The sequence below is a fragment of the Manduca sexta genome, chromosome 20 (assembly GCF_014839805.1).
Source record: "Manduca sexta isolate Smith_Timp_Sample1 chromosome 20, JHU_Msex_v1.0, whole genome shotgun sequence".
In the NCBI taxonomy this organism is placed as follows: Eukaryota; Metazoa; Arthropoda; class Insecta; order Lepidoptera; family Sphingidae; genus Manduca; species Manduca sexta.
Genome location: NC_051134.1, coordinates 15,133,892 through 15,154,016, shown reverse-complemented (window position 1 = coordinate 15,154,016; position 20,125 = coordinate 15,133,892). Strand labels below are relative to the sequence as shown.

The following is a 20,125-nucleotide window of genomic DNA, read 5'->3' as shown; positions in this document are numbered from 1 at the left end:
ATGCTTTCGTAGATAAGTTTAAAAAATATAATAAACACACATCACGCCCCCATACTCGAAGGCACGGGTAAAGTTGCAACTGGAACACCCACTTTTCGCTAAGTGCGTCCCATCCTATAATGTGATAGGCTCGAACATATCGCCATATCGGGCACAAATATTTATCAGACTCCTGGCTGATACTGATCAGAAAACCCAATATCACTTAGTGTGATACTGAGTAAGGCTATCATCGTACAATAAGTCAAAATGTTTTGTTACTATTTATTGACGTTATCTAATATTTGCACTAACCAAACATAAAAATAATGTTTTCCATTCGATGCGTATTGGTAATATATTTTCGTGTGCATAGAATAAGCAATCATCATCATCCACGATTTGCGAGCCCCACGCTGAGCATAAGCTTTAAGCAATAGCCTACGGAGATTTAAACAGGCTACCGAGATGTAGATGTCGGTTACGATCGTATTAACTTTTCAAATATTCTATATTAAAAATACTTTTCAAATTCAGCCTGGTTCGGAAATCCACTGCACACAGGCCTCTTTTAAAGATTTACAAACTATATTAAAATTACATATTTGAAGAAATGAGAAGTAGCACCCCGCATAAGAAACACGCGAAATTTTACCTGTAGACTGTACAGAAGAAGTTATAAGGGTTATACTTTTTTATGTATATTATATTAGAATTTGGTTAAAAAGTGATGGTAAATTAAAGAATAACTATCTGCATTTAAATATAAATTAATCAATTCCTTGCCCCGGTTCTCATTCAGAGAGAAATAGTATACGTAATAATGTTAAAATAAATAAGGTAATTTGTGTATTTAAAATACAATTAGAGATTAGATAGAGGCGCTTATCACTTTTTTATATTTGTTTGATAAAAAAAGAAAAAAAAATTAGAGACTGAAAACAATCTAAAACTAGCGAAAACAACTTGTGTGGATGCGTCTTGATTTAATTACAATCCCGCAACATTTGGCTTATTGCCCCATCGTTAGAGGTTAACAATGATAAAATATCGTAAACAACGTCTATATTAAACATATCAAAGGAACCAAGAACAGTAACAATATGAAATAGGTAGTTAATATAATGTTATAATTTGTTGATTACAGCTTGTTTATCATACAATCAGTTTATTATAGACTTATTTTGTTTTATGTATACAAAGTTGTTTACTTAGGATTTGTAGAATTAAATTTTAATGCGGCTCGATAAAAATTACTGCTGATCTATTAGTTAGCATAAGTAAAAAAACCATAAATGAATTAAGAAAATAATTAGTTACATTATCTAAATATGAATGTTATTAACTGACTTTAAAATTGTATAGGAATTTATTTTAATGCCACACAGAAGTTAATTATTAGGGATCATAGCATATGTAGAATTTTGTGTTATGCGGTATATTTTTTAGATTCGTGCGACTTAGCGATAGCTGTAGTCTCAAGTCATAAAAAAATAATGTCGCTTTTAACGAGGCCCCTTGTCGCAGTAGCTTTAAAAAGGTAGTGTCTGCAAACGTAATATTGTGAAAATAGGGTAATTAACCTTTTTAATTACAGTTTCGGATTAGGTCAGGTGGAAATCTTACGCTAAAACTTTGAAACATGCATTTCCTTATATCTTGAGATATTTCAGATACTTTTGAAAACAGTTTTCAATGATCGCCAACTGTGTTTCAAATGCAGGCAGGAAGTTTCACGTGTTTGATTACAACAACAACCTCCTTTTAAATTATCGCGATCACTGGAACCTAATTTTAGAGCAAATGGAAACGTTATGTTTGTTCTAAATTAATCCGCATCTGTGCCCATTGGCGATTACGGTTGCGTTAGCGAAAATCACGCGGGAAGTAACCGGCATTTAATTTTATTGTCCATTCGAACGTGTCTTTACATGCGCGGTTTGAACACATGGCTGGCACAAATGAAGATAAATAATTTCCTTTTTCTTATAGCCGACCGTTTTGTTGTTAGAAGTCCGCTTTGGAATTTACATTATTTTAATAGAACTAAGACAAAGCCTCGTGTCTCGTCCATTGTTTTCTATGACATAAATAGTTTTAATTTCTTTGTGTATTTAATCGCTTAGTCAGCAAGTAACAAATTAAGCTTAACCATTTCTCTCTCTCGAACCCTCAAATTATTAGAGAGAGATGTAATTATTTCTGCCTACCCTTTATCTGATATGTCTGAAGACACAATACATTATATCCTGTGTTATTGCGGCAAATGTATTGTGAATTAAAATGAATGACGTACATACATAAATTATTACACTATCTAATCCACTTTCGGCTACAGATATATCAACAGCGATAAGATTGTATCTCTCGTTAACCTACTCTTTAATAATTTTATTTTGGTATCGATAGTGAAAATTATTTTTGTTAGACGGAAAAAAGGAATATTTGAGAATTACGGATTTGTGGGTTGGTTTATGTGATAGTGTGCGGTCAGCCACGTTATATGTGTCATAGCCAAGGGGTCCAATTAAAGATCTTGCTTTAGAATGCGTAGATTATATAATATTATCTTCTATATATTATATGACATTTATCAGGCTTTCTGGTTTACCTGAATTTGTAAGCGTTTAGATCTACACAGTTTAGGAACGCGATCAATTCAGCTGGTGAGAATGGAATTCCAGGTTGTAGTGCGTTGAGCGATGACGAAATTCAATCAATTCCTCGGAACACTCCCCATTACAAATTCCATAGAGAAGGTATACAATATCAATCTGCTAAAATCCATCGCTTGTGTTGCCGTCCGATAAAAAATAAGTTGTTCCTCATTGTATATTTTGTAGTAAACAGTGCAAGCGAATATTGTGACTTGTTGGCCGTCTGAAGACTCCAGACAAATATAAACAAAGTGCGCGCTTCGCAGCCTCTACCTCGCGAATAATTTATTGTTTGTAAAGACAAGACTTCATATTTGTTTCCTTACCTTCTTTTTCAGTTGTTATTAGACTCAACTAAGCCCTTTGTGAGACAATGCTTACACAAATATCGTGCCCGCTGATGCTTTTCGTAAACAAAAGGGTTGACTAAGTTCTTGTTTATTATTTTGCCCCATTGGAATATGATATTATCTCTATTGTGAATTGAGGACAATATGGAACAACACATTACAAGTTTTAAGACTGTTAAGTTTTTAAGAGTATAATATTATGTATTAAATAAATCGGCACTCGTTAAGGGGCTTTAATTATATTCGTAGTGCCAGGTTTTGATGATAAATAAATAACTATTATATACATACATTAAAAACTTAATTATAACATTTTGTGTGCAGTGGATACACCGCAACCGGAGACTTCTGTGAAATCTCCTGCAAAATCACCGAGCACGCCTACTAGCGCCACATTTAACAGCCCTACAACCAAACGTAAGTAAACATAATCTATTTCTTTTTTTTATGGCTTTCATACGTTGACGGCTCAACTGCTGGTAAGCGGTCACAATTGCCTATAGATGTCACAATACTAGGGGCAACTAAGCCGCTATCTACAGCGAAGAAAACTGTGCTGTTTAGACACAGTCTTTGCTATGACATGTCTTTACATGTCATAGCACTGAGGAAACGCTACGGGGAAGTTCATTCCAGAGTGCAGCGTTGTTTATATTTATAACACGCAAAATGATTTCTTTGTCTGCTGTTTTTGAGGTCAAGCTATTGTTTAATGACATTGTATAGATTTGCGTAGTGTGAAATAATAGGGCTTTATATACGGGGCTATAAAGAAACCTCGGAGACATGATTTAGGTCTTTACTCTTTTTTATTTGTTCCCTGAAGTAACAGTAACAGATTTATTGGGTCACTCACCACGTGGTGAGTCCACTCTTCAATGTTCAAAATTGTTTTTTTACGAAGACGCTACTTTTTATCGCCTTGTGCTTTTTAGATATTTTTTTTATTAAATATTATACAGTTATGTATTGACCACATATCGATTGTCTTATATTTTTTAGAAAAATAGATAACATTGTTATTAATTCAAGGTCTAGGATCATTTCAATGTATTTATGTAATACAAAAAAATAAATTTCAATATTATTTTCGCTACCAACTAGACGCGTCACAAGAAACAAAATCGACTTGAGTGGATACCTATGTTATGCCGTTGGTCGGCTTGTATTAGCAAGTAAAATTGGGCTATTGTCATGCGACGATCTAACTTATTTGCCGCTGTTCATTTTGCATGCAGCCATCTTTAGAAATCACAATACCCGGCTCACGCAGAAAATATTAACACAAACAGTTCGAGAATTTAACTTCTTTCTATAACAAAAATGTATCGTTTATTATTTATTCCTGCCATTAAATCTATAGCGCAATGGTATTTCGAACTGAAATAGTGTATTCTTAAATCTTAACAATAAAATACCAGTATCGGTGTACACGTGCAGTCGTCACATTCACCTTATAACCCTTTGAGTGCGTGCCAAAAAAGCGGCGTCGGAGTTAGCAGGCCGCGGTCGTTTTGGCACAGTGGCCCGGATCTATGTGGCGATTATGTCATGCATCGCGATTCGGAACGTCCCCGTTTGTTATTTCACAGTCTTCAAAAACAAAAATCAAAATTGTTTATTGTGACGAAGAACGTGCAAGCGCCGTGTGAGGGCGAATTCTAAGCGATATTTCTGGAAGGTCAAGCGGGCAAACTGTTGATTTGTATCCCTTGCAAAATGCGTTCAGTTTGCACTGACATAAAATATAGTATTGAATATACCATAGTCTAAGCCTTAAATACATATTCCAGTGTATATCGAGATGCGTATTGAATTAAAAAAGAATTAACATCAGCTCTGGAAACATCTACGCTTTCTGATCGTGCTCCGATTGAAACGCTTTTAGTATAAGAGCGTAAATCTTGACCTATTTTAAGCTATTTAAACAAAACCATGTTGCTAAATGAATTGAGCTGCGAGAATTTGTTACACAAAACTGTTATATTGGTGAACTTTATACTACTTACTTCATTAATATATTGGCAGTATATTCGTGTATAATTGCCTGGGTAATTCTCTGGTTCAAGATTTGGATTATGAAAAATTTCGACTCAAAATAACACGTGAGTTGCGCGAGATTGGGTTTGAGTCTGGCGACACGAATATAAAGCGGGCCTATCAAGGTTATCACATTTTGGGACGGAAATAAGCTCCGTGAAACCCTACAGCTCCTACAGCACCTCTATCCATGCTGTGGACATGCAACGATTAAAGTAAAAGTTTACTACTTCCTACTATTAATTCATGCTACACTGGCTTGCATTTAAAACTTTATTGAAACGAGCTGTATGAATTGGTAACAAATTCTTATTTTTGCTATTTTCAAATCCCGTCTGTCTGGCGAGGGACATAGTTGGACGGACCGAGTTGAATGCAGTTTTTTATTTAATAGCTGGTTTAATCGGATGGTTCGTATTCTATATTTGAAAGAAATTTTATTAGCCGTTTAAAGACCGTCATCTGCTTTCTGAATTCATAGTTCTCATTTATATACTTCACTCGTTCGATAGATTTATTCATTACTATACCTGTTATGATATGAAGTTGAAAGGAATTCGAAATAAAAAACAATAAAAAATCTGAAAATTACTTAATCATTTAATCAGTGAAAATAATAATAGTCCTTATTTTTCTTAAATGAATATTGACCTTGAAACAAGTCGAGTGATTGTCAAGAATTTAAACAAAAATTCAAGATAAAACTAAAGTAGGTACATTAAATGGAATAGGTAGCCACCTAGATAGGTCGAAAGCAGGTCGGTCGACACATTTAAAGATCAAACACCATTTAACAATAATAATATTAAGTGTGGGTTGCTTCAAACCATTTGTAAACGTCGTTCGTCAGACGCACTTAATTTACAAAACCTATTTTTTTTATCAATTAGTACAAACATTTATGTTTTCATATTTAATATTGTATGTTAGGACTAAGTAATAAGTATACATAGATATTTTCAGAAAATAATTAATATAATTGGTATACAATATGCACAATTTAAAGTCCGTTAATGTTTGTTTCATAAGTTGGAATTGAATTAAAAAAAAGTCGGTTAAAAAACTGAATACCTCTAGGCTCGCTCTTTCCATTATATTTAGTACAACAATATGTAATGCAATGCCTATTTGCCTGTTAGGTTTGTACGTCAATGTTTGAATTCTATTAAAGTGCATTACCTCACTGGTGGGTCGGTATGATCGCAAACGAGTGATGGCTTATTGGCACAGTTTAGCGTTATTCTGGGGAAACAGCGTAAGTGCTCGTATACATGTGAACAAATGTGCGACCTGATGCCAGTGCCAGTTAAACTTAGTATAACAAACATATTTATGTCTATGCATAATTAAATTATTCATCTACATTGAAATTTTCTACATAATTTAAAAATGACACACGCAAGGTACATTTGATAGATTGTAACTGCGTTGTGCTAGTGGAAGTGGTCAATCAGTCTAAATGACCTGCAAGTCTAGATTCTAGATACAGTGGGCCGAGGCCTGTTACACCTCTTTTAGAGGACCACACTATACGACTCGTAACATCCCGTGTTTAAATCATTTTTAGTCGATAATGTAAGTAGCATTATGTAAAATTTACCACAGTTTTTTATTAATAATGTTTAAGCATAAAATATTTTGTGCATTTCTTATGTTTAATAACATTTATTTATTTAATGATTGTTGAAATTTTAAAGCATTCTTTCTGTTTTGTTTAATTTCTTGTCTGCGGATAGTTTGTCCTACGCACTGAATATCAATTTGTTTACGACTCAAACAAGTACGTTTATAGTCCGATGGAAGCCATTTATTTTTGAGCCTCGCTCCGTTATAGGTACCTTCTGAAAATAGTCAAGGAATGTGTGTGCAATATTAATTAGATATACCTATGTATTTACGTAGTGTAATGATAATACAGACGGACAGAGCGTTCAGCGGGCGACGGCGTGCTGACTCCCTTCGTAGCGCTGCGCCGGCGTCGCGTCGCGCGCGCTCCACTCACATACACGTCTCCGCGTAAAAATAAAGTCCACAGAGCGCGCTCGCGTACTTCAACCCATTTATAATTATCAGTAAATCGCTGCGCGAGTGCACGACTGCCGTAGCCGACGACCGCTCGTCAAAAAGAAAATTATAATCGCTTATTTCGAACCCGAACGTATCGATCCTGTGCACGATCTTTGTGGTGTTCTGTCGCGTAATCTTGTATGTTGTCGCACCGCCGTACCGGTAGACATACAACCGTCGCTCCTACGCTTTAACGCCGGTATAAAAGAAGTGTGAAACTGTGAATTATCGACTAGTGTTGTGTGATAATGATAACATTGTGTCAGTGATAATAGTGTAGTTAATCTTGTAAATATGCCTGAAAAGCGACGCAGGAATAATAAAAACAAACGTAAGAATAAGAACAATCGATCTGAAGTCAGCAATACTGTTAATAAAGAAATCAAGCAAATAGACAATAATCATGCAACTAGTGACAAAAGTGAATCGTTACCGGAACAAAATCCTAAAACATCTTCAGAAAATATCGCTGAACTTTTAGTTACACCATCTTCACAAATTTCCCTAACTGAAACACAAAATACGCCCGATGTTTCAAGTACTGATGTTCAAGTTTCAATTCATACAAATAATAACAACGAAAGTGAAAAAAGGGCACAATCTTTGAATGAGACTAATTTAAATGTAATAAGTGAACAAATTTTAAATATTGATTTTCAAATACCTACGGCATACGTGGTAGAATCTCCAGACCAGACAGTTAAAAGTAAACCTAAAATTAGTAACGCTAATAAAAGTAAAAGTCTCGATAGTGACGATGTGCCAAAGATTGTTGAAATAACAGAAGATGCTGCAAGACAGTGCGAAGAAGAAAATAGTTTGTCTATAATAGATAGCAGCAATGTTATAGTCTCTGAAGTCGAACCTAGTGTCGAATGGGAAAAAATTGATGAATTACATGATTGCAAAGAAATTCTGCCAAATAATGCTGCTGTTGGTGTATTATCTATAACAACAATACCACTTGATGTTGCCCAGTGTGAGCAAACCAAATCATTGACGCCCCAAGATGAAATTTCACTACGAAACTATCTGAAAACTTTAGATCTATCAACAAGCCCAGATAATATGAACTCAGTAGAAATAAAAACAGAAATAGAACAAATAATTAACCGTGAAGTAAAACACAGGTTACGGAAAAAGGAACAACGGAAGAATTTCTTAGCCCAAGATTAGGTCCTTCGAGAATATTAGACGTAATCGACGAAGAAGCAAGTGGTGAATCTTCACAAAATTCGCGTCGTCAGTCTTATCTGAGTGATAAAAAAAGTGATACTGAAGATGAAGTATTTGAAGATAAAAATGCTTCTAAGCAAAGGTTTACCGCAAAGGCTATGGGGTCTTTGCGAGATGTATCTTTCGGGCGATTAGTACCACAAAAGTGTGTTCTAGTGGGCGCTAAAATAAAGGAGCCTGAGGTTTGCGAAGCACGTGGTGATTGGACTATGACAACAGTAGAAAAAATGACGGGAGCTGAAGTAGTATATTTAACAGATTCGTCAAGTAGTACCAGTTCCTTACATGAAATTGGAGAAGATCATGACGATAATGAAGGAATAGAATCAGATGTATCCATTCGTATGACCACACCAGTTATAGAAGTTACAGACACAGAGAATTTGTTGAAAAATACATTCATTTCTAAAATTGATAAACCAGAAAACACATCTAACATGAATAAAGCTCCGGAAAATGGGAACAGAGAACATATAATTAAAATTGACGTTGAAAAAGATAAAAATGCCAATGATGTTAAAAACTTCACTCAATCATCACACGAAATTATCGTCTTGTCTACAGACAACATTAAAACAAATTTGTATGTAAAAAATATAAATGAATCCGATAATAACAACCAAAATAAGTCTAATGAGGAGGCAATTGAAAATTCATGCCCCACTGATGATACTACAAAATTAAAGGATAAAAATGAGTATGATTTGGAAATAAAGGTTATCAAGTGTGAATTAAATGATGCAATTAACAATTTAATTAAAGAAGTTACATCGGATTCAGAAATCGTAAATGATAATTTAAAAGATAGCTTTACGCGTCAGGATTCTTCGAGCAGTATTAGTTCCTCTCAATGCACAGCAAAATACAATCCATCTTATTCCTCCTTGAACGATGTATCGAACCTTCAACCCGAAGAAACCTCTGAGAGTACGCTACAAAACAATGATAATCCGCAAAATTTTATCCAAGATTACAAAACTACCAACACTAGTCATGTTAAAGATGTTTTGGCAAGTGTTGTAAGAACGTCTACACAAAATAATAAGAAAATTAGTGAAAGTAATGAACAGCCTTCGTCTTTAAAAGATATTTGTTTAAAAAGGGTGGCTTCATTTCCTTTCGGCGATAAAATATTAGAAGAACTAGCATCTGTATCTGAAAACTTACAAAAGTTGAGTGTTGAGGCCTCTAAAAATAGTAAAAAAGAAAAATGCTTGTCCTCTATAGATTCAGAACTAATTGAAAAATCAGTAAAGCAAAACAAGAAGCAAGTACCTCCTCCAGTGGCTCCTCGAAATTCGTCTCTTAAGATGTCACAGGATGATGAAATTCGAGTTAACGTCACTAATAAAAACGATAATACGTATATTTGCATGTCACCTTCGCACAAGATGTTGATGGAAAAAACAAATACTACGTTATCGAAAGATGAATCAGATGAGCTAATTTACAAGCGTAGATATTCAAGTGATAATAACAACTGCAAGGTATACAGCAGTGAAAATCAGCGGGAAGAGGCTGAAAATGTTAAAATGCCGCTGCCTGGACCTTTTAAATCTCAGACAGGTAGTAGACTTTTAGCATTGATATGCGATCCATCAATTACCGCAAATGTAAATTCATTAAATAAACATTACAAGAATAACGTCGAACAATCACAAAAAAGGTTTACAGAATCCGACATAATAAATAAGGAAAAAATGACCACCATGCGTGATTTTTCAAACTTATTTAAACCGATTCCACCTCCACGATCAAGAAAAATTTCCTCATCAATTTATGAAAGCGATGAAAATTCTGATTTTACGGATCACACTCCTTCGTTCAGTGAAAAAAGAGCAAAAGAAATTTCATTTTTCGACTGGTAATTTAAATAAAGAAATTGAAAACGACATATCATTCATACAAAATAGGCATCGGTTTTATTCTGATACTCATGACCATAGTAATGATTATTATGTTCCACGCCGGCCTTCTTTACCGAAAGATTTATGTGACCAGCAAATGGAATACATTCGACAAAAGGAAAAGCAAGTCGAAGCTGAAATTCAACGTCTTCAAGAAAGACAGAATAGTTTTGTGCAAAGAAGGGGTCCTAGAGCGCCTCTCATATCTGAAAAAGAGATTGTGAATGAAAATATAAAAGATGCGAACAATTATTCCATAACACACAAAAGAAATGTTTCAATTAAATCATCAGGCCCTGAAAAAAGACCAAACGAAAAACATAAGATGTCTTCACTGTTTAGTAGCAGTCAGGAAGAATTACAGCGTGAAAAAATGTATTCAGAGTACATTAGTAAAATGGCAGAAAGAGAAGAGAGGAGACAACATAAAGTCATCAAAATCACCAATGCTCCAGTTTCATCAAAACTTATTTCGAAAAGTATGCCAGCACTCGATTTACTAGACTCAAAAGTTAATAATCGTATTGAAGAAGAATTTATATTAAAGGCTAAAGAAAGGTGGGAAAAGTTGGGGATTAGGGATCCTGAAACTGAAGATGAGAGTGATCTGAGTAAAAGTGTCTATAGAGAACCAAAAGTGATTGAACATAAAATAAATGTAATCGAAGATGGGAAAGAAAAAGACATTAAAAATTTACCTAGACATTTACAAGACTTTGTTCGTTTTACTTCAAAAGATAAGCAGACTACCAATTCTGGTGAGTCCAATTCTGGACCAGCATCCCCGCACGTTGTGATTTGGTGTGCCGTGATCATTATTGTGTTAGCTGTCGGAAAGTACTTTTTGAGACTTTTTCGAAACAATTGATTTATTATTAACATACATTAATTAGTGTGACTGATTTAAATAACAGCATTTGCTTAGAATTTCAATAGATAAGAACATTGTGGAGTGTTGCAGTGCATGAATATAATAGTAATATAGAATAATTAATACATATTGTATGTACATAATACAATTTTGCCTTTCTTTTCATTCAACTCAGTTTAGGCATCCTGAAAATCAACAATTCATCATAATCATTTGGCGCATATCGAAATTTTAAATGAGGTGGGTAATTTACATTACGTATATATATTTTAAGTTTATTTTTATTTTGTAAGGAGTCACGGCAACGCAAAGTCCTTTCGCTACTGTGAAATGTACATTTTCAATCATTGCAAAATTTCCAATGTTTGCATATAATGTTTTCGACGTAATAATTCAACAGTAAACAAGAATATCCAGTAAAAATTATATTTCGTTAGCGCAATATTGAATAAAATTAAAAAAATCTCATTGATACTCGATGATTCTGTCCATATTACATTTAAATATGTGGTGCACCGTACAATATACTTTTTCATGCGTGATGCAGAAATAATTGACTGATTATGTTTGGTCATTTAGAAAAATACAATTTGTGCCATTACAATATCACTTTTGTCCAAAAATTTGCTTTCAACGAAATATATTACGAACAAATTAAAATTCAGAAAACAAATAATATAAGTCAGTGCGGCAACTATTTTGGTTGCCAAGCCAAACAAAGCCCATGTAAGAGTTTTCTCGTACACATATAACGAATAGTATACAACAAATTTTACTTACACAATGATTTTCCACGTGTTTCTTTCCGAAGTCTTGAAGATTTGAGTACAAAATCACATCGCCAATTTTCTGCGTTGTTTGTGTGTGTATGTAACATGATTTAAATACGATCACTTTGAATTGACCTCGTCTGTTTTTAGCAATATTGTTTGTAAGCAACTATTCTAACTATTCAAAACAATGAGTTCTTTGAAATTATGTAGAGTTTTGGAACAGTATATTTTTTTATGTGTTTCAAAATACATGACTTACCTATTTTTCTGTCTCAAATATATTTTATATCAAAATATGTTAATATAAATACTGATTGGTTAGGTCCACATACAGCGCATGAAGATTTTTTAAATAGGTTTCTAGCATTTCTCTATGTAAGTTTTCTAATACGATGAATATAGCTAGGATTTTATGTAGAACACACAATAGTTTCTGCAATCTTATGATAGCATTCACTATGCTATAACTGCACAAAAGCAGTGGTTATTTACCTACTATAGAATTATTATTCTGTTAAAGAAATTTTAAAATACATTTTGCTGACTGCACATGTATGTTTTGGACACGGCCTGCAATCATTTAATACATGATCACTGTTCAGATAATAAGGGTCGATTTATGCTTGACTGAGCTGAGCCTAGTGAAACGATATCATAACGGTAGTCTACAGAATCGATATACTTGTGACCAACATTCCATCGAAAGTACATACCTACACAGCATCCTCCCTTTTCCATTTTCAGTATAATATCGGTTATAAATGATTATGTGTCTTATGCAATAGGAATTGCGATTATACGCAACAGGCAGGAGAAAAAGCATAAAGGTGTTTTATTCATATGGGATATGTCTAACAAAGTGTATACTATAGATATATCTATTTTTAAAGACCATGCTTATCATGCACTCAAAGAAGTTGAATTTGTTAACGTGTTTTCTATATGGATAAAAAAACTAATACATGGCTACATTATAGATTGAATAGCAAAGCATATAAAAAAAAGAAACAAAAGGTTGATACTGGTTTAAAAGGATGTAGATGAGATAAGAGCTGTTTTAAATGTCATTTATTGTATTATGAAAATTGGATATGTCCATGTAAAAAAAAAATATAACAATTTAGCTTTTGCTCGCGTGTCCGTCCGTGTGAAAAAGTTTTTTCCGAGATAAAAGTCTTGTTTTATATTTTTCACAGAATAAAGTGGAGGTTATATTTTATGTTACACTTTAATGAATTCATCGCAGAAAGCTGCATTTTATTTCATGCAGTAGTTTTACCGTGATGCGTGTACAAACATACGGACCGACAAACAGACAAAAATTGTAAAAAGTGTTGTTTAGGCTTTTGTTACTGCAATAAAGACCCCTAAATTTGTATTTCTTCTACACATATTTCTAATATGCAGACATTCTTTTTTTTTATATTACTGTGAATGACAAGACGAGCTTGCCGTTCGTCTGATGGTAAGCGATACGATCGCCCATAAACAGTAGAAACACCACCCAACAAAACATCGGCCGGTTGCAATTTTATTATAATATACGAGTAAATAAAACGTGTATAAAATATTTAGATGGGTTTTCCAAAATATGTAAATGTTTTTTGAAATGTATATCAATCAAGAGATAACAAAATATTGTTTTGCGTATTTGGAGTGAATATTCCAGAACTCTGAATTAATACGCCCGCGCCAAACACTTAAGAAATGTCTTTATTGTGGAACGGAAATCTCAGCGGTTGAGGTGATTGTCTCTAACAAATTTATCAACGAGTGCTTTTACTGTGTCGTATGATATTTGCTGAAATACTATGATTGCCTTTATTGATCGCTCACTGTCACTCCCGCACACCACTGCCAACATACCTACATACCTATCAAATCGCTGGGTATTTTATTCTGCACAACATTGGATAAACGAATAACTGGACCTACTTATGCAAACAGGAACCAATACACACATGTGCCAAAATCGAGTTAAGTATGTAGAGAGCTTTCAAAATGTACCTTCTATCCTCTCTGTAAAGATCAAAATGATATGACAATTTTTACTGAACAAACCGTTTTCAACACAAGTTTACCAACCCACATAACACTAGTTGTTCAATAAACTAACAAGATCCAAGCCCCATGGTAACCGGAAAATCTAAAAAAATTACGAAATTGTTTTGTTTTACAAAGAACCATCCCATAAGACTCACATGATTTTTACGTCAAGCTTGACGGAAATGCAAATATAGAAGACGATCTGGAAGGTTTTTCGGGTCAGTCTGATTTTGAAGTAGAATAATATTTAGATTAAGTAATTTTGATATTCCACAAAACATTTTAATATAAGAATTTTTATTTTACATAACTATTGTACTACGCTATTGTATTGGGTATTACCTGTAAAATAGTTGTATGTGGAAATAAATAAAAATATTTTTTCAGTAAAATATATTAAATAAATATGACATTTTATATTTTTATTATAGAATTATTCCAAGATAAAAATTAACAAGAGATCAATCCACACAGAAATAGTTTTGCTAAAAGGAACCATTGAGTTATTTTTAAATTCCTTAATTATGTTAAATGATTTTCATCAATATTATATTTGTATAGATAGAATAAAGTATTTTTACAATATTGTAAATATTTTTCGTCCAAAATAACAAACAATTGTCTTGTATACAAAAATTGGACAAAAACAGCTTTTTCTCAAAACTATCATTGTGTGGGTTGATTCCCTTTTGCGTAAGTAGGTCCAACTGACCTATCTGATTGCGATAGTGCTAGTACACCAGTTTTGTTATTGAATATTGTCTGCTTATAATACCACCGTAATGAGCATTAGAGCAGATGATAGACAGCTGTTTGCAACTCTGCGGTTATGAGATAAACGACTTATCGCACCGTGGAACGGCCACAATCACAAACGTGATAATTAGATAACGGCCCAATATCGAATGGAGCTAATAGTAATTAATAATTATTTGTAATAAAAACGTATGATGTGATAAAGTTTCTGTTATGTTATTTAATTATTTACACAGTGCTGATACAAAAATCATTTTTGGTTCATTGCACAAGAATAATTCGCTTGCCGAGTGAGGCAAGTGCGTCGTCCGTGAAAATATTTGGATCGTCTAAATCGGTGCTAAATGGCCTTTGGTGACTCAAGTCGCAAACGGCCACCTCGTTATTTTGCGGCACTGTGTACTGATTTAAACTTGTTTACAATAGAGCTCTATAAAATAATCCGGTAACATCCAACACGTAAATAAAAGAGAATTGAGGCTGTTAGTTCAATTTATATTCATGTTTTATACGAACGCCGTATAGCGCTTGAATTTAATGAACAATGTTAAAATTTGATGTGAAATATACAGTGTTTATTTTGTGTCTTAATATAAATCATTTTCATTCTAATACGCTGTAACTATACGTATAGCACGTGAACAATAAAGGGCCCATAATACCCTCTATCTAAATTATCAATCGCTGTCAATTAAATTGTTCAATCTGGTGGCCGCTGGTGATGCAGGGCAACAACGGCGGCGTTTCAATTAACATCGGAGACATCTTCGTAATACGTTTCAATGAAAATTAAATAATTAACTTATCGCCGTACGTCATTCAACCTTAACGGGTTCGTTATGAGTATCGATCGGATGCGTATACAAAGATATATTATCTGTAGTATATAACTTGAATACATATTGTAGATTTGTCCAGATTTGTTTCCGAATTACTATATCGATTTGAAATGCAAACAGTAAAAGCAAGTGTACTATTAATTTAATTTAAGCCTGCAATTAAAACTTCTACAATTTACCAATACTGTATTAATATGCGTAAATGAATATGAATTATTCGCAACCAGACACGAACCATTTGACACTGGCGATATTTATAACTTAAACGTGCATGACTGTGTGATGTGTTTCAGTGCGAAAAGTTTCCAGTAAACTTTAGCAAGTTGCAAATAATGCGTTTCCGTTCACGTCAAACGCACAGTTTTATTACCAAAATATGACGTCTTTAGGCAAACATTACGTAACTATCTGAGATTGTCTGTATCAGTGATGCATAGACGGAAATAAGCATCTCATTCACTGCCTACGTTCACGCTTGATGCAATTTATATATTGAACTCATGATGAATGCTGATATTTTACACCTGCCACGAATTCAAGAGACGTCTCTATGCAAAATAGACCATCGGCGAAAGATGCCGCGTAGCCACTCGTGGTTTATAAAACCATGCTAACTCTTTTTTTCCTTCCCATAGCTAGTACATTGCTATAAAATACAACTTCTATAAACTACAATAAGTCTATAAACAAAATAACATTAAAACCATATTAGTTTTGTTCCATAGGGGGATCACAAAACAAGGTCTCCAGTATTCTTGGAACCTCCAAAAACTAATCAAAACCAAAACCTTTGGTCGTACCGGCCAGTAAACAACAATAGTAAGTATTGATCTGGTAATATTTCGGTGACGTTTGCGTCCAGCGGTTGACATTCTATCGCTGATGATGAAGTACTGCACCATACATTAACATGCGTAATACCAATTGAATACCAGCCTTTGAGGGAAGAACCGGCACTAGGTAGAAACTGGAAAATCTGCCGTAAACTAGTGTGTTTGGGTATATTTTGATATATTTATTTTAAGATGCAAGGAACCTTAATAATTATGACACAACACAAAAATTTCAGACATTTCTGGATAATATAATAATTATGGCATTATATCTAAAAGATTTTTTGAGCGTAAAACAATAAGTCAAGTGAATCCAGCAATGGAGAGCACCGGACTATTCTTGTAATATACCTTAAACTTTTTCTTGTAATGTACAGTGTAATGTTCCATTTTCGCATAGTTTTGTTGTATGTCGTTAGAATGGGATTGCGCAAAAGAATTCATATCGAGCAGCACTGAAAATAAACATACGTGATTGAATGGTTTCACATCTACGTGTTGAACTGTAATGTATTATTGCCATAGGTATACATTGTATCTAAAAATAAACCCCAAATGGCCATGTTGGTCAAGCAGTAACGTACTTAGACTTTGAATGGGTTCGATGTCTAGGCCAGGTTATAAAAAATATATGGGAATTTTGATTTGTCTTTGTATTTGGGTCAGTTTGTGATAGACTCCTATATCATGAAATATAATATCATCGAAGAGAAGGCACTAATTACGCCTCTGCCCGAATGTTTTGAGTTGAACGCGTGAATATATGTTGTTGTTATGTTAAAAATAAACCTAGTATATCTAGTCCAAGAATATGATGCGATATTTAAAACATTTTATTTGCATTTCGCGTTCGTGGACACGAGACAATGTTATAATTAATTTAACGCGAATGACGATATTTCTACGTGACGATCTACACGACTCATACAGATTATACGTGTCAGGGAGCCGAACAAAGAGTGAATGTCAAAGCGCCCGCAGGCGCGCCGGAAACGATTTGACTGCGGAAGTGACGTCACTGTAGGGGTCGCGGTTATTATACTCAGTCTTTACGACTTCACCAAGCACCGTAATGATATAGCTAGGAACTTTGGGTTATGTTTGTTACGGTCATTGATAACCTATGATCCTTATTAGTGTTATTATAAGGTTTTAGTTGTACCTACTTGGTATAGTAGACAAATGTTCATTATTTAAAAAATGCTGTATTGCGTATTAACTGTATAGACAAATGTGTAGACAGCTGTTTTTAACGTAAACAAATTAAATCGACGACTTTCCTATTTCGTCTCTCGTGTTTAAAAGATATAATAATATGACTGTAGTTGTGACTTGTGGATCAATATTATGGTATAAAAATTTTGCTATCTTCCTTATATTGGAGGATGAAGTAGGTACACATTCTGTTAAATTAAGAAAAGTAATTACATGAGATTTTTCTATATTTAGTTACAATAGTCTCTGTTTACCATTTTAAGTCATAATGAATCGAGTTTTAATCATTACAATAAAATACAATTTAATAAATAACAGAAAAAACAATCCGTTTACACATTTTGTTGATTTATCGATTTGTGTAAAATATAAACAGCATAGCAGCGCCATCTGTTTCTTTAGATAGTAATTTCTTACTTTCATTTTACACCACAAGATGTCTAGAGTCATCTATACATCTATTGTAAACATTATCTCAATGTAGTAATTCAGTAGTTAAGTAAGTAAGTAAGTAATGGTGATTTATGTAATTTAAATACTACAATAGATATATTTTATTGTAAATACAAGATTTTCTATGAAAACGGATTATTGCGGTCAGTTCCAATTATAATTGATTCTGTACATATTCTAGAGCACAAAAGTAGAGTAGTTAAAAAAAAACGAAATATATTTATGGATTTCTACTTTCGGTGGTGTAATTTGCTAGAGCGGCGCTTATGATATTATTATTGATGAATGACATTTCGATATTTATTATTTCAATATCATCAATTTAAGTTTTACAATACTGCCCTAGATCATAATTGATATTTTTTTCTTTTGTTACTGTCAGACTGTCTTAATTTTTTTTGATATATATAATTATTTTGAACTATAATTGAATTTCTGAAATTTACTAGATTGTCTCTCGCGGTTCTGCCCGCGAGAATTACTGGAGCAGGGAAAAGTTTTATACTTTTCGGGACAAACGGATGAATTAGTCTATATTCAGGATATGATCTCTCGTACTAAATTTCATCTAAAGCTGTTCAGAAATTCTACTTTTACTTCTAACAAAAATCGAAACTTTCGCATTTACAATATAAATAAGATAGCTACTACCCGCGACCTCGTCCGCTTGAGTCTTTTTCCGTTTTCTTATGCGTCCTCTAGGCGTCGAGATAATTTAAACCAACGGCCATTGAAGGCTTTAGACTGTTTAACGTTACTTCCCCAAATGCGTAATAGAATTACTCAGAAGAGCATTATTTCTTTCCGGCTCTTTATTTTTATGTTACATGCGCACATTTTCGCTCAATAATAACGTATTCTTCAGACCTTGAAATTTTATATTCGTAATGTTATGTTAATCACATGGGGCTTCTTAGTATAATATGTACTAAGTATTATGATTATAAGTGGTAGCAACTAGTACCTACAGCCATTCTATCTCTCATAAAAATAGACTTATTATTATGGGATAAATCTCATCTATTTCTTAACATAGCGCTAATAAGTGAAGTCCACAATCGTCCGTTTGTATCGTAATTCAAACGGCGTACATATTCAGAACTTGTACCTACATCTTGATTGATTCAGCGTAATCCTCAGGAATGACAAATGCAGTGCTGAGTCAGACTCAGGACTAGCTCCGAGTGCAATACATGAGAAAAGACACCGAGTTTGTCGCGATTTTTCCTTCCATGCAATTGAATGTTACAAGTATGCTTTAGAGAGTAGTTAATAATACTACATAGTTATGTCTAAAAACTAAGTCGTTTTGATAGACATCAGACCCCAGACCTTTTCTCCTTTATCGCAATACAGGAATTAGCAAGGCCTAGACAATTTATCGGGCTTCTAGCTATCTATGTGACTATACAAAACGTAACAGTAAAGCCTCTTCAGCCGGATTTCTGTGAGATAGCGACACCGACGTGATACAGCGCCGCATTCTCTCAATCAAAACTATGCACAACGTGGCTCTATATTTCATAGATAGGCTTCGATCTCACCCTGCCTTATGACTAATACCTAAGAGAACAAAAGTAAATATTCTGAATATGTACTCAAAAACAATTTAGTATTTTTATTATTTCTGGGAAAATATACCTACATACTATAATCACGTGTTAAAAATGTTCATGTCGTTCGTTGTGATTGTTATCACCAGTGTTCGCCGATACGGTAAAACCCGGAATAAATAACATTTAAAACGAGCAATATTGCCATAGTTGTGCTGTTGTGGAACATTTAATGATATTACTTTACCTACTGTTACTGGAAATCTTTTGTATATAGCAGTGTTCCTGTATGTAACAATCTAATGACTTCATCTTAAAGTTGATATAATAATATTTAAACTTTACATCGACTTATATAATTGTGATAATTTCGTTAAGCCTATAAAGTTAACGTTTTTCAATCTTGATTAGCGTTTCCGTGGTGATTAAGGAAGAAAAAACTAAAATCGGATGATCGGTACCCATTTTTCATTAAATTACCAACAATAGTGGACTTTATAATGAATTCGGTTACGTTGTTACTTAGCCAGATGATTGGCATTAAGATTAT

At 33.7% G+C, this 20,125-nt stretch overlaps 1 protein-coding gene across 1 annotated transcript in view; it reads left to right on the top strand.

The window, feature by feature from the left end:
• Window positions 1-20,125, top strand: part of LOC119188517 (actin cytoskeleton-regulatory complex protein pan1-like) — a 100,242-nt gene that overhangs the window by 26,691 nt on the left and 53,426 nt on the right. Inside the window, exon 7 of the mRNA XM_037440801.1 lies at window positions 3,311-3,403. Coding sequence (XP_037296698.1) covers window positions 3,311-3,403 — 93 coding nt within the window. The remainder of the gene's footprint in view (window positions 1-3,310; window positions 3,404-20,125) is intronic.